Source organism: Phocoena phocoena, chromosome 16 (genome assembly GCF_963924675.1).
Source record: "Phocoena phocoena chromosome 16, mPhoPho1.1, whole genome shotgun sequence".
Lineage (NCBI taxonomy): Eukaryota > Metazoa > Chordata > Mammalia > Artiodactyla > Phocoenidae > Phocoena > Phocoena phocoena.
Genome location: NC_089234.1, coordinates 5,043,446 through 5,063,064, shown reverse-complemented (window position 1 = coordinate 5,063,064; position 19,619 = coordinate 5,043,446). Strand labels below are relative to the sequence as shown.

Below are 19,619 nucleotides of genomic sequence, written 5' to 3'. Positions count from 1 at the left end.
AGTTTCACAAGGATCATAGAATTTGGAAGGAGTTTTCCAAGTAGGTTATTATTGTTTTAAATCAGAATAGTATATTACTTGGTTTACAAGGACAGATCGTTTGACTTGCCCTGAGAATTAGCTGCCCCTTCACCAGCCCCTCCATGATCAATTCCCGATCCACACCTGCAACTCTTTTTGCTTTTCATTTGTTCTTGAATGTTTGAGATTCATTGTTCTATCCGTAGTGTTCCTAAATCTCACAAGTATGAGTCTGGGTCGTGCTTGACACACAGTGGGCCCTTTCATTTTGTGTATGCATGACACTTTAGAAAAATTATCTTACATCTCTTAATTAATTTAAGTTTTATTTAAAATTTTGACAGCTTCATTGAGATCGAATTTATATGCCATAAAATTCATCTATTTAATGTGAACGATTTAAGGGTTTTAACTATACGCACAGAGTTGTTTAACCATTACCATGATCAATTTTAGAATACTGTCATCATCCTCAAAGGAAACCTGTACGCAATAGCAGTCACTCCCCATTTCCGCCCAAACCTCCAGCCCTTGGCAGTCACAAGTCTGACTTTCTGCTTTTGTAGGTTTGCCTATCCTGGACATTTTCTAGAAATAGAATTATGCCAAATATGATCATCTGTGACTGGCTTGTCAATTTCTGCAAAGCAGCCAGCTGGAATTTTGATAGGGCTTGGTTTGAATCTGTACCTCAATTTAGAAAGTATAGCCATGTTAACAATATTAAGTCTTCTAATCCATGAACATGGGATATCTTTCTATTAATTTAGGTCCTCTTTTATTCCTTTAACACTACCTTCTAGTTTTCAGGGACCAAGTTAAATCTATTCTTAAGTATTTTTTCGATACTTTTGTCAGTGGAATTTTTTCTCTCTCTCTCTGTGTCTGCTTGTTCTACTTTTGGAGGATTTCATTAGTTTTTTTATCCCAACGCTTCTATTAAAATGTTTATTTTTGCTAATACAGCTGAAATATTCCAGAATCATTTCTTTGTCTTTGTTCCTTTTTTTCTTTTTATAACATTATGTTCTTGTTTTATGGATATAATCTCTTATCTACCTAAGGAAAATAATGATCGTTCTTTGAATTTTCTTATATTTTCTAAATTTTCTTTCATTCCTCTGGCTTCTGGTTTTGTTTGTTCAGGTCTCCTTTATTAACGCTTGGTTGACTTTCCTCACAGAGCTTGGAGGCTGCTGGGTTTCACTGCATGGCAAACCACTGTGGGCTGGGCTCTCACGCTGTCAGAATCTCCATGGGAAGTTAGTGGGCACGCTCTTGTGCTGGTCAGTTTCTCCAAAGAGGATTCTTCCAGTCTCCTGTTCCAGTTTGCTGTGGGGCTGAGCCTGGTGGAGGGGCTGAGCCTTTCTGCTTTGCTGGGAGCTGAGCCGAGCAGAGTGGGGAGTTTACAGTGATTGGCTTCTTTTTTCTTTTATTTAATTTATTTATTTTTGGCTGTGTTGGGTCTTTGTTGCTGCGCACGGACCTTCTCTAGTTGTGGCGAGCAGGGGCTCCTCTTCGTTGCGGTGCACGGGCTTCTCATTGCGGTGGTTTCGCTTGTTGTGGAGCATGGGCTCTAGGCACGTGGGCTCACTAGTTGTGGTTCACAGGCTCTAGAGCACAGTGTCAATAGTTGTGGCGCACGGGCTTAGTTGCTCCGCAGCATGTGGGATCCTCCCAGATGAGGGCTCAAACCCATGTCCCCTTCATTGGCCGGCGGATTTCCAACCACTGCGCCACCAGGGAAGCCCCCAGTGATTGGCTTCTTATCATTGGATAGTCTCAGCCAGGTGGCTGCTGCCACGCTGTCTCTTTTGCTTTGTCCAGAGGATAAACACGTGGTTCTCTGCCAGGAGTGAGCAGGGTTCCCTTGGTGGATGTGCTGGGGTGGGCATATTGGCCACGTTTTAAAGACATCAGTGCTTTTGGTTTCCACCTGACATGCAGCCTCACTTTCTGAGTACCTGGCGCCTCCAGTTTCCGAGCCTTCCTAGGGTTCTCTGCCCAGAATCAACCGGGTTCCTGATAGATATTCACTCCCTTCCTGCCTCCAGGGCAGCCGGTAACCATTCCTGCATCGACTTGTCAGCTTCCAGAATTCTCTTGTCTGTAGTTGTGTCTCTTCTTATTCTCTTGGTCTTTGTGGGTTTGTGAGGTTTTTTTTTTTTAAACATCTTTATTGGAGTATAATTGCTTTACAATGGTGTGTTAGTTTCTGCTGTATAACAAAGTAAATCAGCTATACATATACATATATCCCCATATCCCCTCCCGCTTTCATCTCCCTCCCACCCTCCCTATCCCACCCCTCTAGGTGGTCACAAAGCACCAAGCTGATCTCCCTGTGCTATGCAGCCGCTTCCCACTAGCTATCTGGTTTGTGAGTTGTAAAAACTTTTTTTATTGTCAGTTTAATGTGAAGAGACAGATGAGTTTGTGTTTTCAGTGTTTTAAATTTGTTATGTGGAAGCCCCCTATGTATATTTTCACAAACATCATCTCTACAGAGACTTTGGAGGACGCTTTGGGGCAGTTAATGACATTTTCGGATATTCTTTGTGTTATCTTTTTGGACTCCCTATTTTTCTCTCTTAAATTTCCTTGTAACAAATAGACCTGTAAATGTTTCACCATTGGCCTTCCCTCTTGAAAACAGGAAGCCTTTGCGTTCTCGAGAGCTTTCTCCTCATCTGTCCAAGAACTTATCCATACGGGGATTTATTTCACGTCACCCCTGCCTCTGAAACAGAGCACTCAGCTCTCAATTACATTCCCTTTTCCAAGTCCTCGTCCTCATAATGTTGCTTTACAGTATTGATTCTTTGGCTGGAATGCTCCCCAATATGAAAGTCATCCAGAATCCATCAAGTCATCCGTCTTCCTGTCTTTACTACAATTCTTGCCCAGTGTCATTTAGCAGTATCATTGGAGGATTACTTTTTCTTTAATTTTTAATGGTGATGAAGTAGGTTTGTTTTCATTGATATAATTGAAATGAAACATATAAATGAGAATTTCTCTTCAAAGCACTTGCCTTCGTGAAACACGTTTAAAATATTTTTTTTTTTTTTTTTTTTTTTTGCGGTACGCGGGCCTCTCACTGCTGTGGCCTCTCCCATTGCGGAGCACAGGCTCCGGACGTGCAGGCTCAGCAGCCATGGCTCACGGGCCCAGCCACTCCGCGGCATGTGGGATCTTCCCGGACCGGGGCACGAACCCGTGTACCCTGCATCGGCAGGCGGACTCTCAACCACTGCGCCACCAGGGAAGCCCACGTTTAAAATTTTTAACATCTCATCACTGGCCACCAAGAAGTGTAATCCCCAATTCAAATAATAGGTTCTCCTCTGATTCAAGACTGGTGCCCGTCCTCCAGACTCCATGCTCCTGGGGCTCTCCACATCTGCAGTAGCTTCTGTGGTTTGGAGCTGCCCCCAAATCCCTTGGCGTTCAGAACACTTGGACGAGAGTTAACTTTTCTGCCTGTGCCGAGTGCCCCACGCACAATGTGAGCCCCGCGGTCATATGAAACATTCTGGACTGGCGGATGGAATTACCAAGAGCAATTTCATACGTTATTGTTCAAGCCACATAACTCAGTCCTGATGTTAGTACATAAAGGAAGCACCCCTTCACAGCTCAGGCCTGTGAGTTCAAATCCTTGGGATGTTTCCTTCTAGTTCATGTACTCAGTCTTGGACCTTAGACTAGCCAAAGATGACAAAGATACCATTGAAAAGAACTCATCCTAAGTTCCCATTCTCCAAAATCTGTTCTTTCTTAAAAACCTTCTGTCTCTATATCCTGTAGGGACTTTGTGCATTCACTAGCCTGCCACTCAGTGTCCCCTGCTCCACCAGCAGTGCTCCATTCTACCTGTCCTCCTACCTGTCCTCTGTCTTACCTGTCCTTCCTACCTGTCCTCCATCCAATCTGTCCTTCATTCTACCTGTCCACCTGCCTAGAGCACTGGGGTGCCAGACAGATTTAAAACTGGGGCATTGAGGGTAGTTCTAGGAGGGAGGGCTCAGAGGCAAGTTCAGTCCAGGGCTTGAGCAGCAGTGACCTAGTCCTTGTGGACGGGGGAGCCCCATGAAAGAGATTTTTGAGGATAAGGGAGTAGGAAATGGGGACTCACGGGCAGAGGGAGAAAGAGGAGATCTCATCTGTTTCTCTCAGGACTACCTTTTAAAATACTAATATAGGGACTTCCCTGGTGGCACAGTGGTTAAGAATCCACCTGCGAATGCAGGGGACACAGGTTTGAACCCTGGTCCGGGAAGATCCACATGCTGTGGAGCAAATAAGCCCGTGCGCCACAACTACTGAGCCTGCGCTCTAGAGCCCGTGAGCCACAACTACTGAGCCCGCATGCCACAACTACTGAGCCCACATGTCACAACTACTGAAGTGTGCGCCTAGAGCCCATTCGCTGCAACAAGAGAAGCTCCCCACTCACCACAACGAGAGGAAGCCCACATGCAGCAACAAAGACCCTACGCAGCCAAAAATCAATCAATCAATAAAAATTTATATAAAAAATAAAATACTAATATATTTTCCATTATAAAAGTAATCTGGGGGCTGCCCTGGTGGTGCAGTGGTTGAGCGTCCACCTGCCGATGCAGGGGACATGAGTTCGTGCCCCGGTCCGGGAAGATCCTACATGCCACGGAGCGGCTGGGCCCATGAGCCGTGGCCGCTGAGCCTGCGCATCCAGAGCCTGTGCTCCACAACAGGAGAGGCCACAACAGTGAGAGGCCCGCTTACCGCAAAAAAAAAAGTAATCTGGGCTCCTCCTCCCATCCCACAACTGTCTGGTGTCTTTTCTTCTAATCGTTCCTTCTTTTCTATTTTTTTCCTATGCTATATTTATATTCTTTGTTTTGCTGAAAAGTATATGTACCATAATTATGTCTGATTTTCATCGTTGAGCATTTTCTTATGTTATTAAAATAGTTCATATTTTCATGATTAGTATTTGATGGTTGCATGATATTTCATCATAAAACTATGGTGTGGTTATGTGATTTAGCAAATAAAAATCTACTTCAGGTAAACAACAGATCATTTTCTTAGTATATGAATGTCTGATGTGAAATTTCCAATACAAAATTTGGGACATACTTATTTATCTGAGATTCAAATTGAGCTGGGCATCTGTATTTTATCTTGCAACCTTACAAAATCTCATATTACTTACACAGTTCCTAGCTGTTGAACATTGAGATGTTTTCAGTGATGCAATGGACATCTTTAGACATAAAATTTCTAATTCTGAATTACTTCCCTAGGTGGCTTGTTAGAAGTAGAATTACTCTGAGGAGATGAGTATCGTTTTTCCCAAGACTTTTCAAACCTATTGCCAAATCACTTTTTAAAAAGGTTACAGCAATTTATGCCCCTGCCAGTGCCGTCTAAGAGTGCTCATCCCCTGCGCCCGTGCTAACATTATCATCACTTAAATACTCCTCTGCTACTTTGGCAGGCAAATGATGACATACCGTTTTCATCTTTGATTGCTAATGAAGTTCACATTTTTTGTTTATGAGGCTTTCTTTCCATGACCTGATTTTTAAGTTTTCTTCCACTGCCTCCTGATTTCTCTGTCCCTATTTTGCATTGCTTTGAAGTCACAAGGAATATGTCTTATTTTTATTTATTTTCTCATTTTTACTCAGCCACTGGGGCTGGAACCCCATCCCCAGGCTCAGGTTCCAGGAGGAATTCACCACCAGCCTACCTGCCAGCGCACCCACTGTCTGACATGAAAGCTTCCTAGGACTTCTAAATGCATTTCCAATAAATCAATGACAAAGCATAGAATAGTAATTTTATTCTGAGCCTGCAGAATAAGTTTCTTTTGACAGCTCTCCCCCATTTCTGTTTCTGGTGTACGATTGGTTTCAAATACAGCTTCCATAAATACCTGCTTTTAATCTACCCGTAAAAACCCACCACTCTGCTGTAGAGGGTTCCACGGGGTTCACGTGGGCATTCATGCTCCATAGCGTCCGCTATGCTTCTTCTCTAAAGATACTGGCCCCCGTGGATGGGACTCCATTCCAAAGGAAAGGGGGAGCCTTTCTGTGAAATTTGACAGGAATATTACCTCTTTCCTAGTGGGGTCTAAAGCTTCAGCTTAGAAAAGGGCTGAAATAGCAAGATTTGCTTCCTCTCAGAAAGACTGAACAGTACACATTGCTTCTGGAACATTTCCTTAAGTTAAGTAAAGAGCACATTTGCACCTGCTGGCCTTTTTTTTTTTTGCAGTGCGCGGGCCTCTCACTGTTGTGGCCTCTCCCGTTGCAGAGCACAGGCTCCGGACGCGCAGGCTCGGCGGCCATGGCTCACGGGCCCAGCCACTCCGCGGCATGTGGGATCCTCCCGGACCGGGGCACAAACCCGTGTCCCCTGCATCGGCAGGCGGACTCCCAACCACTGCGCCACCAGGGAAGCCCCCTTGGCCTTTTGACCTCTAACTCATGGCGCTGACCTGCCTCTGTCCCTTTCTCTGGGCTACTCCAGTTAGTCCCCATTGCAGTTAAATAGGAGGCCATTTGGTTGCCCTCTCTGTGACATTCTCATCCAGAGAGAAGGCTTCCCGAGCGGCCATTTAAGTATTCCCAGGACTTGCTGTATGGAAATTGCTACGTTCTCTTCAGTTTCTCATGTCATATGCATCGTGTCAGTTCCCCTAGCCTTTGCCTTGCATGAATTTTCGGCATTACATGGCACTCTGCTCCCTAAATTATGTCCACGTCACCTGTTCGAGTATCTGGCCAGACTCCTGATGCTCTAGTTTTTTTCCATTAATGTTACTCAGTGTGCATGTCCTTTGCATTTTCAAGACTGCTCTGGGGCTGTGGTCTTCTTTTCTTTCCACTTTCAACTTGGTATCTTAAGTACAGTACATGTCTATTGCTCTGAATTATACATAGCTATCTTTGTGATTTCAATGATTCTAATTTGTAAGTCCCTATTCTTTAACTCTTTTGACCTGCAGAGAATTAATCTGAGCCCCTGTTAGGCCTATATCTTGACTGATATAGGCCTTTTCTTGCTCTAGAAAAGCTCCCTGTCTAGTAGGGTGGAGTCCAGGTCACAGCCACCTCGGTCAGGGTAGAAATTGGGACACTGTCTATGGCCGCCTTTCCATTTCCTCATCCTCTTCCCAACTTTCTCTGATGACCACAGAAGTGCATGAAGTCTCTACTTCATGTTGGCCATTGTCAGTGACCTCAGATTTCTCAGAAAAATAATTAAAGTGCCTATCTGGATAAGAGGAAAATTAACTAAGCACCTACCTTGTAGCTGGTGTGCTGGGTTCACAGCCGGTTTTCCATATTCTCATTACGAGGGGAACACCACTCAGCCTCAGTTTTACTGCCTATAAAATGGGACGAGATGAGAATCTGTGGTGTGATTGAATGAGGCCATGGTTCTGATGGCCTCAGCACAGCGCCTGACATATTGCAATTGGTCAACGTGTAAAATTATGAAGACTGATATCCCAAAGGTGGCATCTCATCAGGAGTAAAGAAGATACAAAGGCGGCTTCTCTTGAGCTCAACGGAATGCCAAATATTTACATATTTCAAAAGTGTATACTCACATGGGCTTCCCTGGTGGCGCAGCGGTTGAGAGTCCGTCTGCTGATGCAGGGGACACGGGTTCGTGCCCCGGTCCGGGAGGATCCCACATGCCGCAGAGCGGCTGGGCCCGTGAGCCATGGCCGCTGAGCCTGCGCGTCCGGAGCCTGTGCTCCGCAATGGGAGAGGCCGCAACAGTGAGAGGCCCACGTACCGCAAAAAACAAACAAACAAACAAAAAAAGTGTATACTCATAAATAGACATTTTACCATTTTACCATTTTACGAATCATTCCTCCAAAGGAAAACAAGCATTATTTAGCTCTTTCCCTGAACACCAACTTGAAATCTAAATTTCAGCAATTATCATCATTAATAAATAGTTTACATTTCTGGGCAAATGGAAGATACCTTATTATCATTATTTTACTTGTTCAACTTACGTAATGCATCCTCTGAGGACCCATTTGGAAGCATATATGTTTATTATAGATATAAAATGGATCCGAAAAAATTTTGGACTTTAACATTTCACTGTAGAGCATGCATTTGAAATGAATACGAGAGATATTTAGGCATTCAAATACATTGCTTGTAAAACAGTTAGTAAAAGAATGCAATTTGTGAACTCATTTAATAAGGCAAAATTAAGGACATGTCTCAAAGTATATCTCATCCTATAATTTTACCAGACTTGTGCTAGTTTAATGGGAGAAAATATATGTCCTCTGTTTCTTGAAATATCGTTACTTTAGGGGAAGATATTTAAAAGCAAAGGAGTCTTTTAGGAAATTGTTAGCCATGAACCCCAGAAGTGATACATTGCAGTTAATGGCAATGGGACTGCTTAACCCCCTGCTCCCCCGCTAGACCAAATCCCCCTTAGTGTGTCTGCACACACACACACACACACACACACACGTGCACAGACATGCACACGCAAACACGTCCACATGCACAGCCACTTGCATGCTGGTCGCTTCTGTTGCTAAGTGCTCTGGCCCCTCAGTTTCTCCATGTCTTGATTTTGTTTGGTGGTTTCTTTGTTCCCCTTCTTTTCCTTTCCTGCCAGCTCTGTCTGGTATGAGAAATTCCCCATCTCTCCCACTTTACATTCTGATGAGGCTGCATTCCTCCTCACATGCTTCTGGTGGAGCAGAAGTGAGCCATAACTCATTGTGGAGTCGGTGGTTATTGCCTCCAAATTGGCCAGGGGGATAGAGGCATATTTTGAGAAATAAAAGTCCTCTCTTTGCCACAGCCCGGGAGCAGGGGCTGCACACACACTTTGCCTGATAACAGGGGCAGCAACTTTCCAGGGAACACAACGCACAGTGGTGGCGGTTTCGAGCCTGTCTTTCATTGCACATATTTAATGCGAGAATATTTCAAGCTTGTTTTTTCCAGACTGGACAGTCATGTATCAGGAAACATTTAATGTAGTTAGAAGGAAATGTAGCAAAAGGAGAGATGGTGAGGCTGGAGTGACCGCTCTCTTAGCTGGCCAGCCTGGCACATGGCTTCTCCCTGGTGGGCTTTGATCCCAGATGCTTAGTTTACATCAGTTTCTCCCATGAGTGTTGTGGGTCTCCTCATCTCATTGTATCTTTTGATTTGTTTACAGGGAAACTTCGTGGCCTGTATGACAGCTATTTTACGACAAATGGAAGATTATCATTATGCCCATTTGATCAAGACTTTTGGGAAAATGAGGACCGATGTGGTGGTGAGTGTAACTTTGACTTTCTATAACTGTGTTTTGAGGCCAGCATTTTAGGCAAAACGCTGATGTAAGTATTTCCATTTTCACTATGATTTTGGACTTGCCTCCACTTGATTTCCGAAGCCACCAGGGATGGTCTGACTACAGGCGTGTTTGTAAGAAGATAAGGGTCAAGATGCAGACTCTCTCCTTATACTGACCTGGGGAGTGATTCAGGGTGTCAGCCGAGAAAAGTCCCTTTTCTTTTCTCTCCCATGCTTTGTGGTCACGGAAAATTTGGAGATGTTACCCATGGAGAGTCTGTCATTAACTGCTGTTCATTTATTGATTGGCTTTCAATAGCAGAAGCCAGGGAGCATTGTCAGCCTTAATTGTGCTCCCTTATTAATTAGCTTTAGTCACGGAGGCTCATTAGCATTTCTCGAAATAATTCTCTAGTCATCCTCAGTGAGAGTATGATACAACTTAATTAGGAGACGTACAGAGGGGAACTTAGGAGCTCTGTCCGTAACAAGCTGACATCGCAGGGCCATACAGCAGATGTCCTCTGCGAAGCCGCAGCCAAAGTGTCTGCAGAGTTTCTGAGTATATGTCCACCTCGGCTCTCCTGTCTGGGAACACAGACTCCATTTCTGAGGCCCCTAGATTCCTGGAGACTGCAGCAAGTTCTACTAGCGTTTCCAGAACAAGGTTGGTTGCACTTTACATCAGTCTTATTAAGGGATAGAGACAATGCATTTAAGGCTTTTTTCCAAAGGATTAATTCTAATTAAGAAAACTACCTTATTAACTGTTGCTGCTATATGTGTGTGTGTACATATGTATATTTAAATTATATATATATATATAATATTTAATATTATAATAATAATAAAAATATGCATTTAAATTTCTAAAAAATGGATTTATACCTTAAAATCATAACAATTTTCCTTAAATAAAAGTCAAGGAGCAGGAACATGTATGTGTTTGTGTGTCTCTGTGTTTAGTCTCCCTTAAGAATATCAACGAGGAGTTTAATGTAGGACTGTACTCAGGCGTGTAACATGTAGCACATGTGATCATATCCTGTGACTCTTCAGCAGTCATGGCATAGTGAAATCAGATTTGCCACGTGAAACACTTCATGCCTCATGTTTGATCAGGGGAAGGATAGTTGTAGCTGAACCTTTATGAACAATTTCCTAGACAACACTTCAGGCTGAATAATAAACTTTTCAGAATGAGAAGCATTACCTGTGCTGAAACTTTAGGACTCCATTTAATTATTTGCCCCTTATCAGAATAGTCACATGATCAAAATCATACTATTCACGCAAACTGTTAAAAATATTTAATGTGGGGCTTCCCTGGTGGCGCAGTGGTTGGGAGTCCGCCTGCCGATGCAGAGGACGCGGGTTCGTGCCCCGGTCCAGGAGGATCCCACATGCCGCGGAGCGGCTGGGCCCGTGAGCCATGGCCGCCGAGCCTGCGCGTCCGTAGCTTGTGCTCCGCAACGGGAGAGGCCACAGCGGTGAGAGGCCCGCGTACCGCAAAAATATATATATATATATATATTAATCTGAATTATTCAGTGTTGCAGTGGATAGGGAAGCTTCAATGTATTGTGAAAAGCGATTATACAAAATAGTGTTTAAAAATGACTGTAATTTGCTGAATTCCAAGTGTGTACTCTCTCTCCTTGCACAGAGTAGATCATCAGATACTTGTTGCATGTTGTGGTCCTGATATCCCAAGGGATTTTGGTTCCTTAGACAAAGTAGTTCAAAACAGCAATTATTTGCAGACAATTGGATTTCCATTATAAAATGGCATTTGTGGTTTGGATATCATAAATTCATACTGCAAGGATTGTAAACCTTTTTTATTGTTGTTAATCGGTCAGAACTTTGTAAAATGTGTTCCTATCTATTAACTATACATAGGGGGTATTTGACTATTTTTCTACTTGGACAAATGCTCACAAAAATGAAAGGTCGTTGTGTGTTAAATAATTGGAAGTTAATTAGTAATGCAGTGTACGAAGAGCCTAGACCATTTTCTCAAGACTACTTCCTTGTAAGAAGTGCTTCTTCAGGTTTTCAAATTCAGCTCTGGTTTGGTTGGATGAGTCATTCCCATACAAAATCTCAGTTATTATCAACACCAAAGTCACAGGCCTCAGAACTGGTACTTTTACAGTCTCTCAAGTGACCCTTTGGACCCCAAGACAGTGAAAGGATGGAGCACAGCATGGAACTGAAAGGCTAATCCAAGAAAGGAAAAGGGTGGATGCGTTTGGCTCAAAACTCTCTCATAACAGAGACAGTCCCTTTAGGATGGTGAGCCAGGTGGGGTCTTTAAGTTCTTCTGCAGTGGAGATGCTGGCCTGAAGAAGGGGCTGCTAGCTGTCTTGTGTCCCAGTTACTGAAGCAGGACCACAGGTGGAGAACTTAGTGTCCATAGTAAGATCAGAGGTGAAGAGGAGTACTCTGGGCCTTCCAGTGGAGCCTGTTCTCTTGACACTTGTCCCAGATTCCCACTAAGTGGCCATAAAGGAATGTTTGTGGAGTGACTGAGTGAATAATGACGTATCCAAGAACAGTGCAGGTGGAAGTAACGCTTATTGGTTACAGGTTGAGTGAATGCAGGATACAGGACGGCGAAGGTTGAAAGAACCAGGCTGTGGGGTCCCTCTCATCTCCAAGGAGGACCCAGGGGCAGCCACAGGCTACCGTGCATCCCCGCCTCTTTCTGTGGCCTCTCCCAGTCCTGTGCAATTGTAGGTTATATAGAGAAGCCCGGTCAGGCAGAGCTCTGAGCTCTTAGCGTCCTCCTCCTGGATTACCCTCCTGCCTCCATTCAGCTTCCATCCCAACACCTTCTGGGAACCCCTACCCGACACCTGCCTTGACCTCACCTGGTGGCTATCGCCCACTGCCCCTTCCCTTGTGCCTTGTCCATCCCAGTCAACCAGCAGCCTGTGCTGGGGTGGTCCAGCGTGACTTCTCACAAATGGCAAGTGGTGAGGATGCTCACAGGGATTATGAAAGCAAGAATATTTGCCAGGTGACTGTCCTTGCCTGGGAAACATTCTGCTGTTGGGCAGGCCTGGTCTTAAAGAGCCTCGATTTCCGTGTGAAATGGCCACCGAAGGGTGATTCGCAAGCTTGTGTGGGGAATGTCACGAGTAGCAGGAGGAGCCTTGCTCTGAGCATCCATTTCTTTATTTCGTGTGACCATTCCTCGTAGATGAAGCTTTACCGAAGACGGTCTCCACTGGATGATGAGTTTGGGGGTGCAGAATCCTTTTATAGTGAATTCACTCAATAGCTGTTTATTGGAGACTGACTCTGTGTTAACAGGCGGAGGAGGTGACAGCAGGCAATGCAGACGGGTCTTGCTCTCGTGGCCCCCAGTCTAGTGGAGAATATCACAGGTGATCAGGGAGTCCTTCAGATAACCCAGGCTATCCATGCTCCAAAAGAATGACGCCTGTAAAGCAGCCAGACTGGACTGAGTCGGGTGGTCAGGAAGCCTTCTTTGCAAAGGAGAGGATTGTGGAATATCGAGGAATAGAAGAGAGGACATTCACTGTAGGTGGTAGAGCAGCAAGAGTCCCGGGGGTGAGGTGCAGCCGGACAGGTGCTGGGGCATCAAACCGCACAGGACCCCATTGGTCATGCTAAGAGGCTTTGTGTTTTTCTGCTTGTTTGGTTTCCGTTTCTGTATCATTTATTTACTGTTTTTCCCTTAATTATTTTAAAATTATTTTTAAAGCATCTATTTTTTGAGTAAACTTTTTATTTTGAGAAAATTGTAGAGTCACATGCAGCTGGAAAAAATAATACAGAGCACCCCTGTATTCTTGACCCAGTTTCTCCCAATAGTGGCATCTTGCAAAACTATAGAACAATGTCAAAATCAGAACGTTGACGGTGATACAGTTCACTGATCTCATGTTGATTCTCTCCATTTTGCTTGTGCTCTTTGCTCTATTTATCTTGAAAAATTTCAAACATACAGAAAAGCTGAAAGAGTAGTACAATGGAAACCATTATTCCTGTCATCTGAATTCATCAGTTGCAAGCATTTTGCCATACTTGCCTCCCCTGTATCTCTATGGACCTCTTTCTATGTAGCCAAATCCCATAAGTATGTGAGAAACATGTAAGTGGTTCAGCAAATATCTCTCAAGGTTGAGGACAATAGTCAACGGCCTTAATGACCTTCCAGAACATAACAATCATCTCTTCATACCGTCTGTATTCAAATTTCTCCTCAGTTCTCCCCAGTCATTGTTGTATTTCATTATAGGCTTTCTCAAATCTGCATCTAGTCTGGATTCACACGTTGTATTTGGTTATCTCTCATTCATCTCTTCTTTTTTCTAGAATGAGTTCATCACCTTGTTTTTCCTTCCCATTCATGGCATTGCTTTTTAAAATTCGATTTCATTTTTATTTATTCTTTTGAAGGGATAAAGTCACTAGCTTTGCAGACTTTCACCCGTTCTGGAATTTTTGATTGCTGCCTTGTGTGCAGATTTGTTTCTGCAAATTCCCGTGTCCTGCAAACTGGAAGCTTGATCTAAAATTCAGGTTCACCCTTTTGGCAAGCGGAACAGAAGTTGGTGTTAAGCATTCCCTGGTGTGTCTGTTGGGAGTCTGGAAATGCCGGGCTGACCACTACTGATGATGATGGGTTTGATCACTTGGTTAAAAGGGAGTAACTACCAGATCTCTCCGTTGTGAAGATACATGCCCCTTGAAGATTATCATGTAATCTTTGGGTAATACTTTGGCATCTGCAGAAAATTGCAAAGGTCTTCCTCTAGCAATCTTTCACCTGATAAGTTTAGCGTGTATTGATGGTCCTCGTCTGAAACAGTTATTTCTCTGACTTAAGAGAATGGTGACTTCCTACTTCCGAGAATCAAGACTCTTTGGCTTTAATCTAGGAACACTGGGAAGCCCCTGAGGACGTGGGTTCAGCGGGAGATGGGGGGAAGTGTTGGTGCCCTGATCTGATTTGTAATTTGGAAAGGTCACCCTGGGTGAAGTGTGGGGACCAAGAGAGACAAGAATGACCATAGGTAGATGGGCTAGGATGCCCCGCTGGTAGTCCAGGTGAAAAAGGATGATCAGTTATCCAAGTGGGTGGGTATGGAGATGGACAGAAGCAGATGGTTTTACAAGAAGATTTTGCCTGTGGGATACACTGATGGCTCTTGTTAGAGCCGTCCGCTTATTGTATGGAGCATCTTGTGAATAATCTAAAAATGCAGCAGGGATGGATTGATTTTAAAAAGATGAAATTTTCACAAAATATCTCATGTTAATCTTCCAGCTCCCCTCTTTGACTTGGAGATAGCAGTTGTAATAGTCTGTTCAGCCTCATTGGCCGTTCTAGGCAAATGCAATGGTGGGGACCACCACCATGGCCAGTAAATTATGCAGACCGACAGGGAAGCCTTGCAAAACCTCATCTCCGACAATCTGCAGCATTTTGTTTGATCAGCAAAGTACCAACATTTAACAGCTGAGCCATACTAATGAAGTACGGGACTGTGTTTCCTAGAGGGAAAAAAAAAAAAAAAGGAATTGGGAAAATATGCTTCTCTTCTAGAATAATAAAAACCAGACCCTGTATCTAAATTATTAGGCTTTGAGGAGTGACCAGCAAGAACGCCAGCAACTTCATGCACATAGAGATGTGACTAAATTACGGCACTCAGCCGGCGAAGTAGGCAACCTGGTCATTAAAATGTGAAACTCTCGACAAAGTGGGGAAACTTAAGGAGTGAAGTATGAATTTCAGTAATTAAACTGGGGAGAGAAACTGTTCCTTGTGTCAGGGGGCACCTAGAACACCCCTGCTCACAAGCCCTGCTGGTCAGGGCTCCTGTGGGCAGAGTCTGGAGGACATGGAACTGACTTTTCCCTCCTGACTCTGCCCGGGATCCTAACCTCTCCTGCACTGGAGGCCTCTGTTGTATAAAGGGTGATCACGATTGCTCCTTGAGTTTTTATTCATGGGAGGAGGCTCGACAAACCCCTCCCAAGGCAGAGATGACTCGCTGTAACCTGGCATTGCTGTTACGGTTGCAGAGGAAGCATCTCTGAACATCGGCTTATTGCTGCTGTCGATGGAACTGGTGTCTCTTTGCAAGAAGTTCTTGGGTAGAACTTTGTGCTGGGAATTGCTTTCTTGGCTGCAGAAATCCTGTTCACCACCTTGGTCTTCACAGCCATTGTACCTAATTATGAATCAGTAGATTAAATACATGAGAAACATCCACTCTATTTGGCCATCTCTGACTATGACCTCATTTTCCTCCATGAATTCTCAGTTGCCTGTCCCCTTCCCACCCAGATCTTGAGGGAGCACGCATCCCGGGCTACTGGGATGCGTGCTTTTCAGGATAACCACTTGTTTTGTTCAGGTTAGCTCAGAATAAGCACTAAACTGTCAAATTGAAGAAATTCTCCTAATTCTGGCAGGCACAGAGTGGACCCACTAGGAAGGGGGAACCCCTTCTCGATGCCAGGAGTGGTGTGATTGGCCAGGAAGCAAGGTGGGACAGCAGGGCACCACTCGTGAAATTCAGGGACCATCTAGGAGACAACAGAGGCATAACTGAGGAGCTTATGGATTTGAGGATGCCACATAAAAGAGTCTGGAATGCGACCACATGCTTAAATGGTTTACTGGGAGCTGAATAGGTGCAGATGGTCAGGAGTTCCTGTTTGAGCCTTTCAGCTGTTAAATTACATAAGAAAAAGGAAAGGATAATAATACCGCATGTTCAACCCAATGGGCCCTGTTCGTAATGAAAAATCTCTGTAGAGTAAATATAAGACATAGTTACTACCTGCGTGTTATGTTTGTTTTAAAAGGTTTCTTTAAGCAGAAAGAGTGTGACTATGTATTTGTAACCTTTGGGGACTGACTCTCTGTGACTCTTAGATATGCCCAAGGAGTATCTTTTAATATGCCCTTGAAAAAGTTCTCCGGGACAGGAGGTGCTCAGGCCAACAGAAAGGCAGAAGTGTAATACATACCTCCTGTGAAATACATCTTCATTACTTTTTCGTATGTTCTCATTCAGTTAAAAGAAAAAAAAAAAGTCATTTGTAATGTAAAACTATTCCAGGGGGCCTTGGTTTTCGCCTTCTTCTGGGTGGGTTGTTTCAGCGTTCTCTTTCTTGTTTCAGGATTTTCTCATGGAGACGTTCATCATGTTTAAGAACCTCATCGGGAAGAACGTCTACCCTTTCGACTGGGTGATCATGAACATGATGCAGAATAAGTGAGTACAGGGGAAGGCTCTCCTTGACGAGGCGCCTGATTCGTGTCTGCTGGGAATGGAGGTGTTGCTTGGATACCACGGGGTCTCCCACAACGTTCAGGGTGCTCCCCCTTCTGGGATGCAAATGCTTCTTTGGAGAAATGGGCCTGGAGATTGGGTGCTTTGCTTATGCCAGCACGGGCTCTGGGGCTGAGAACGTGGGCCCTGCCCCCTGGAGAAAACAAATAGGAACATGACCCGCCTTTCCGTTCACCTTCGTCAAGGGCATCAGTTTGCCATCTAATCTTAACCATGTGTGTGTGTTACCCAAAGCGATCCTCAGCTCTGTGGGAGTTGTTTGAAAAGTGTTTGCATTTCACGTATTTCAGCTGGAAAGCGTCCTGAGCATTTTCATCACACGTATTAAATATTAAGCACGTGCCTTGTTCATCTTCTTGTGAGGGCTGTTGGTTAATTTTCTAGCACTTGGGTTTTATCATTTCTGTAAGCGCCAACAAAGATCATGGGGTTCTCAATCGCATGTGTAGAAGGAATTTCTGTTGACTTCTTTTTTCTGCTTCTTTCTTTTTGCAATTTTTATGGAGATAATTGTAGGTTCATAGTCAGTGCTGCGGTAAGGAGTAAGACAGGAGATCTTGTGTACCATTTACCCAGTTTTCCTTGATGATAACATTTTGTAAAACCTTAGCACCAAACTACAACCAGGGAACTGACATTGATACAATTTACCCATCTTCTTCAGATCTTCCCAGCTTGACGCGTACTCATTAGTGTTTGTGTTCAGTTTCTTGCAATTTTTTTCACATGCATGTGTTCTCAAATCCACTCTCATGGTGAAAACACTGAACATTGCCTTCACCACAAGGGTCCCTGTGGTTCCCCATTTGTGACCCTCCCCCTTCCCTAATCCCTGGCAACCACTAATTTGTTCTCCATTTCTAAAATTTTGTCATTTCAAAAATGTTATATAAATGGAATCATACAGGCTGTAACCTTTTGGGATGATTGACTTTTTTTCTTTCACTCTGCCTGATTCCCTGGAGACTCATTTAGGTTCTCGGATCAGTGGTTTGTTCCTTTTCATTGCTGAGTTAGTGTTCCCTAGTATGGATGTGCCACAGGTGGTTTAACCATTTTTACTGTTGAAGGACGTCTAGACTATTTCCAGTTTGGGGCTCTTACAGATACATCTGCTATGAACATTCCTGTACAGGTTTTTGTATGAACTTAAGTCTTCATTTCTCTGGCACAACCGACCTGGGATGCAAATGCTGGACTGCATGGTAATCATATGTTTAGTTCTGTAAGAAACTGCGAAACTCTGCCATTCTCCATTCCTGTGAGCCACGTAAGAGAGATCCAGCTTCTCTGCATCCTCGTCTGCATTTGCTATTGTCACCATTTTTCATTTTAGCCCTTCTGATACACGTGTACCATGTCTCATTGTGGTTTTCATTTACGTTTTTCCTGAGCCTCTTTTTAATGATTTGTCCACCCTATGGATAAATTCACAGCAGCAAGGGCCTTTCCCTTTGCCTTTTGTGGGTGATGCTCCTTTCCAGGACAGCAGGGATGAAATCAGCCCTGTGTACCATAAGCTGTGGGTTCTGAGCAGGCCTCCGCTAGGACTGAGCCGAAGTAAGTGTTGTCCATCTTAAGTCATACGTTGCTGTGGCTGAAGCCTCTTGCCTCACATCAGACAACATCTGAGAATTAAGTGGAGAGGCTCGGGAGGGAGCGGCCTCTCACAGCTGGAGATATAAACGTGGCCAGCGCTCACAGCAGGGGTCCTGGCCTTGGCCTCTTGCATTTCCACCTGCTCTCTCTTGGGATCTGAATCCTCACCCAGAAAGTGAGGAACTTAAAGCACGAGGAGTTTCTTCCTTCTCTCTCTGTCGGGATTACCTTTTGTGAGTGACGATTTAGAATGAGTCTAGAGAGCTGCAGTGTTCATGTTTTTCGTGGCCTATCTTCAACAAACAACAAACAAAACCCGCTGTCCTGGATCTACAGGAAGACTCGGGCTCTCCTTGCTCTGCTGGATGCTGTAGCTGAAAACGACAGACCCGTCCTTGCCGTCTAGCAATGAAATAACTTGGGGCCTCTGCATTTAACTAGACCCGGCAGATAAACTTGCCACGTCGGTAGTGAAAACACGACTCCGTTACTCGACTGAGTAGAGCTAAAGGCGGTCGCTGAGTCAGGCAGCCGGGCGGCCCCGGGTGTGGTCGGAAGGCGTGCGTGTGGACACCTGACCCCGCATGTGGACTTGACCTGTGCTGCATCTCCCCTGCAGAGTGGCCGTGTCCTAGCACCCAGGCTGTGCATTCCATACCCTGGGGACAAGGGTGGGAGAGGGCTGCTCCTGCAACGTCAGATGCCATCTGTCCTCAGAAGTTGTGTGACTTGGTGACCCCAGTCCCAGGGGTCCCACCGAGGTCAACTGTCACCCCATTGAGGAGGACGCAGCCACACTTTACTTTGATGCTATTTTTTTTTTTTTTTTTTTGCGGCACGCGGGCCTCTCACCGCTGTGGCCTCTCCCGTTGCGGAGCACAGGCTCCGGACGCGCAGGCTCAGCGGCCACGGCTCACGGGCCCAGCCGCTCCGCGGCATGTGGGATCTTCCCGGACTGGGGCACGAACCCGTGGCCCCTGCATCGGCAGGCGGACTCTCAACCACTGCGCCCCCAGGGAAGCCCCTGATGCTATTTTGCTGGTGATGGAGAGTCTGTTTTCAGTTATACCCTTACGGTTGCATCATAGCCTCTTCCTGCGACTGCATCCTCTGCCTTCTCCTGCCAGCACTGAGGTATCTGATCATCACCCCGGACCTGCACGTGGGCGAGAGCCATGTGCCCTGTGACTCAAAGCTCGGAGCGCAGCCCTCAGAGTCTCCTTCTCCGGAGACCCTGTCCAGCTTCTCCCAGGATGTTCTGTAGTTCCCGGGTGAGGATGTCGCTTGACCCGTGCTCGCTGGAATTGTGCGTTCC

At 45.0% G+C, this 19,619-nt stretch overlaps 1 protein-coding gene across 1 annotated transcript in view; it reads left to right on the top strand.

Annotated features, from left to right (window-relative positions):
* The window catches only part of DOCK1 (dedicator of cytokinesis 1), a 474,607-nt gene that overhangs the window by 259,139 nt on the left and 195,849 nt on the right, over positions 1-19,619 (top strand). The window contains exons 19-20 of the mRNA XM_065894212.1: positions 9,238-9,339; positions 16,533-16,627. Of these exons, the coding sequence (XP_065750284.1) occupies positions 9,238-9,339; positions 16,533-16,627 (197 nt within the window). The remainder of the gene's footprint in view (positions 1-9,237; positions 9,340-16,532; positions 16,628-19,619) is intronic.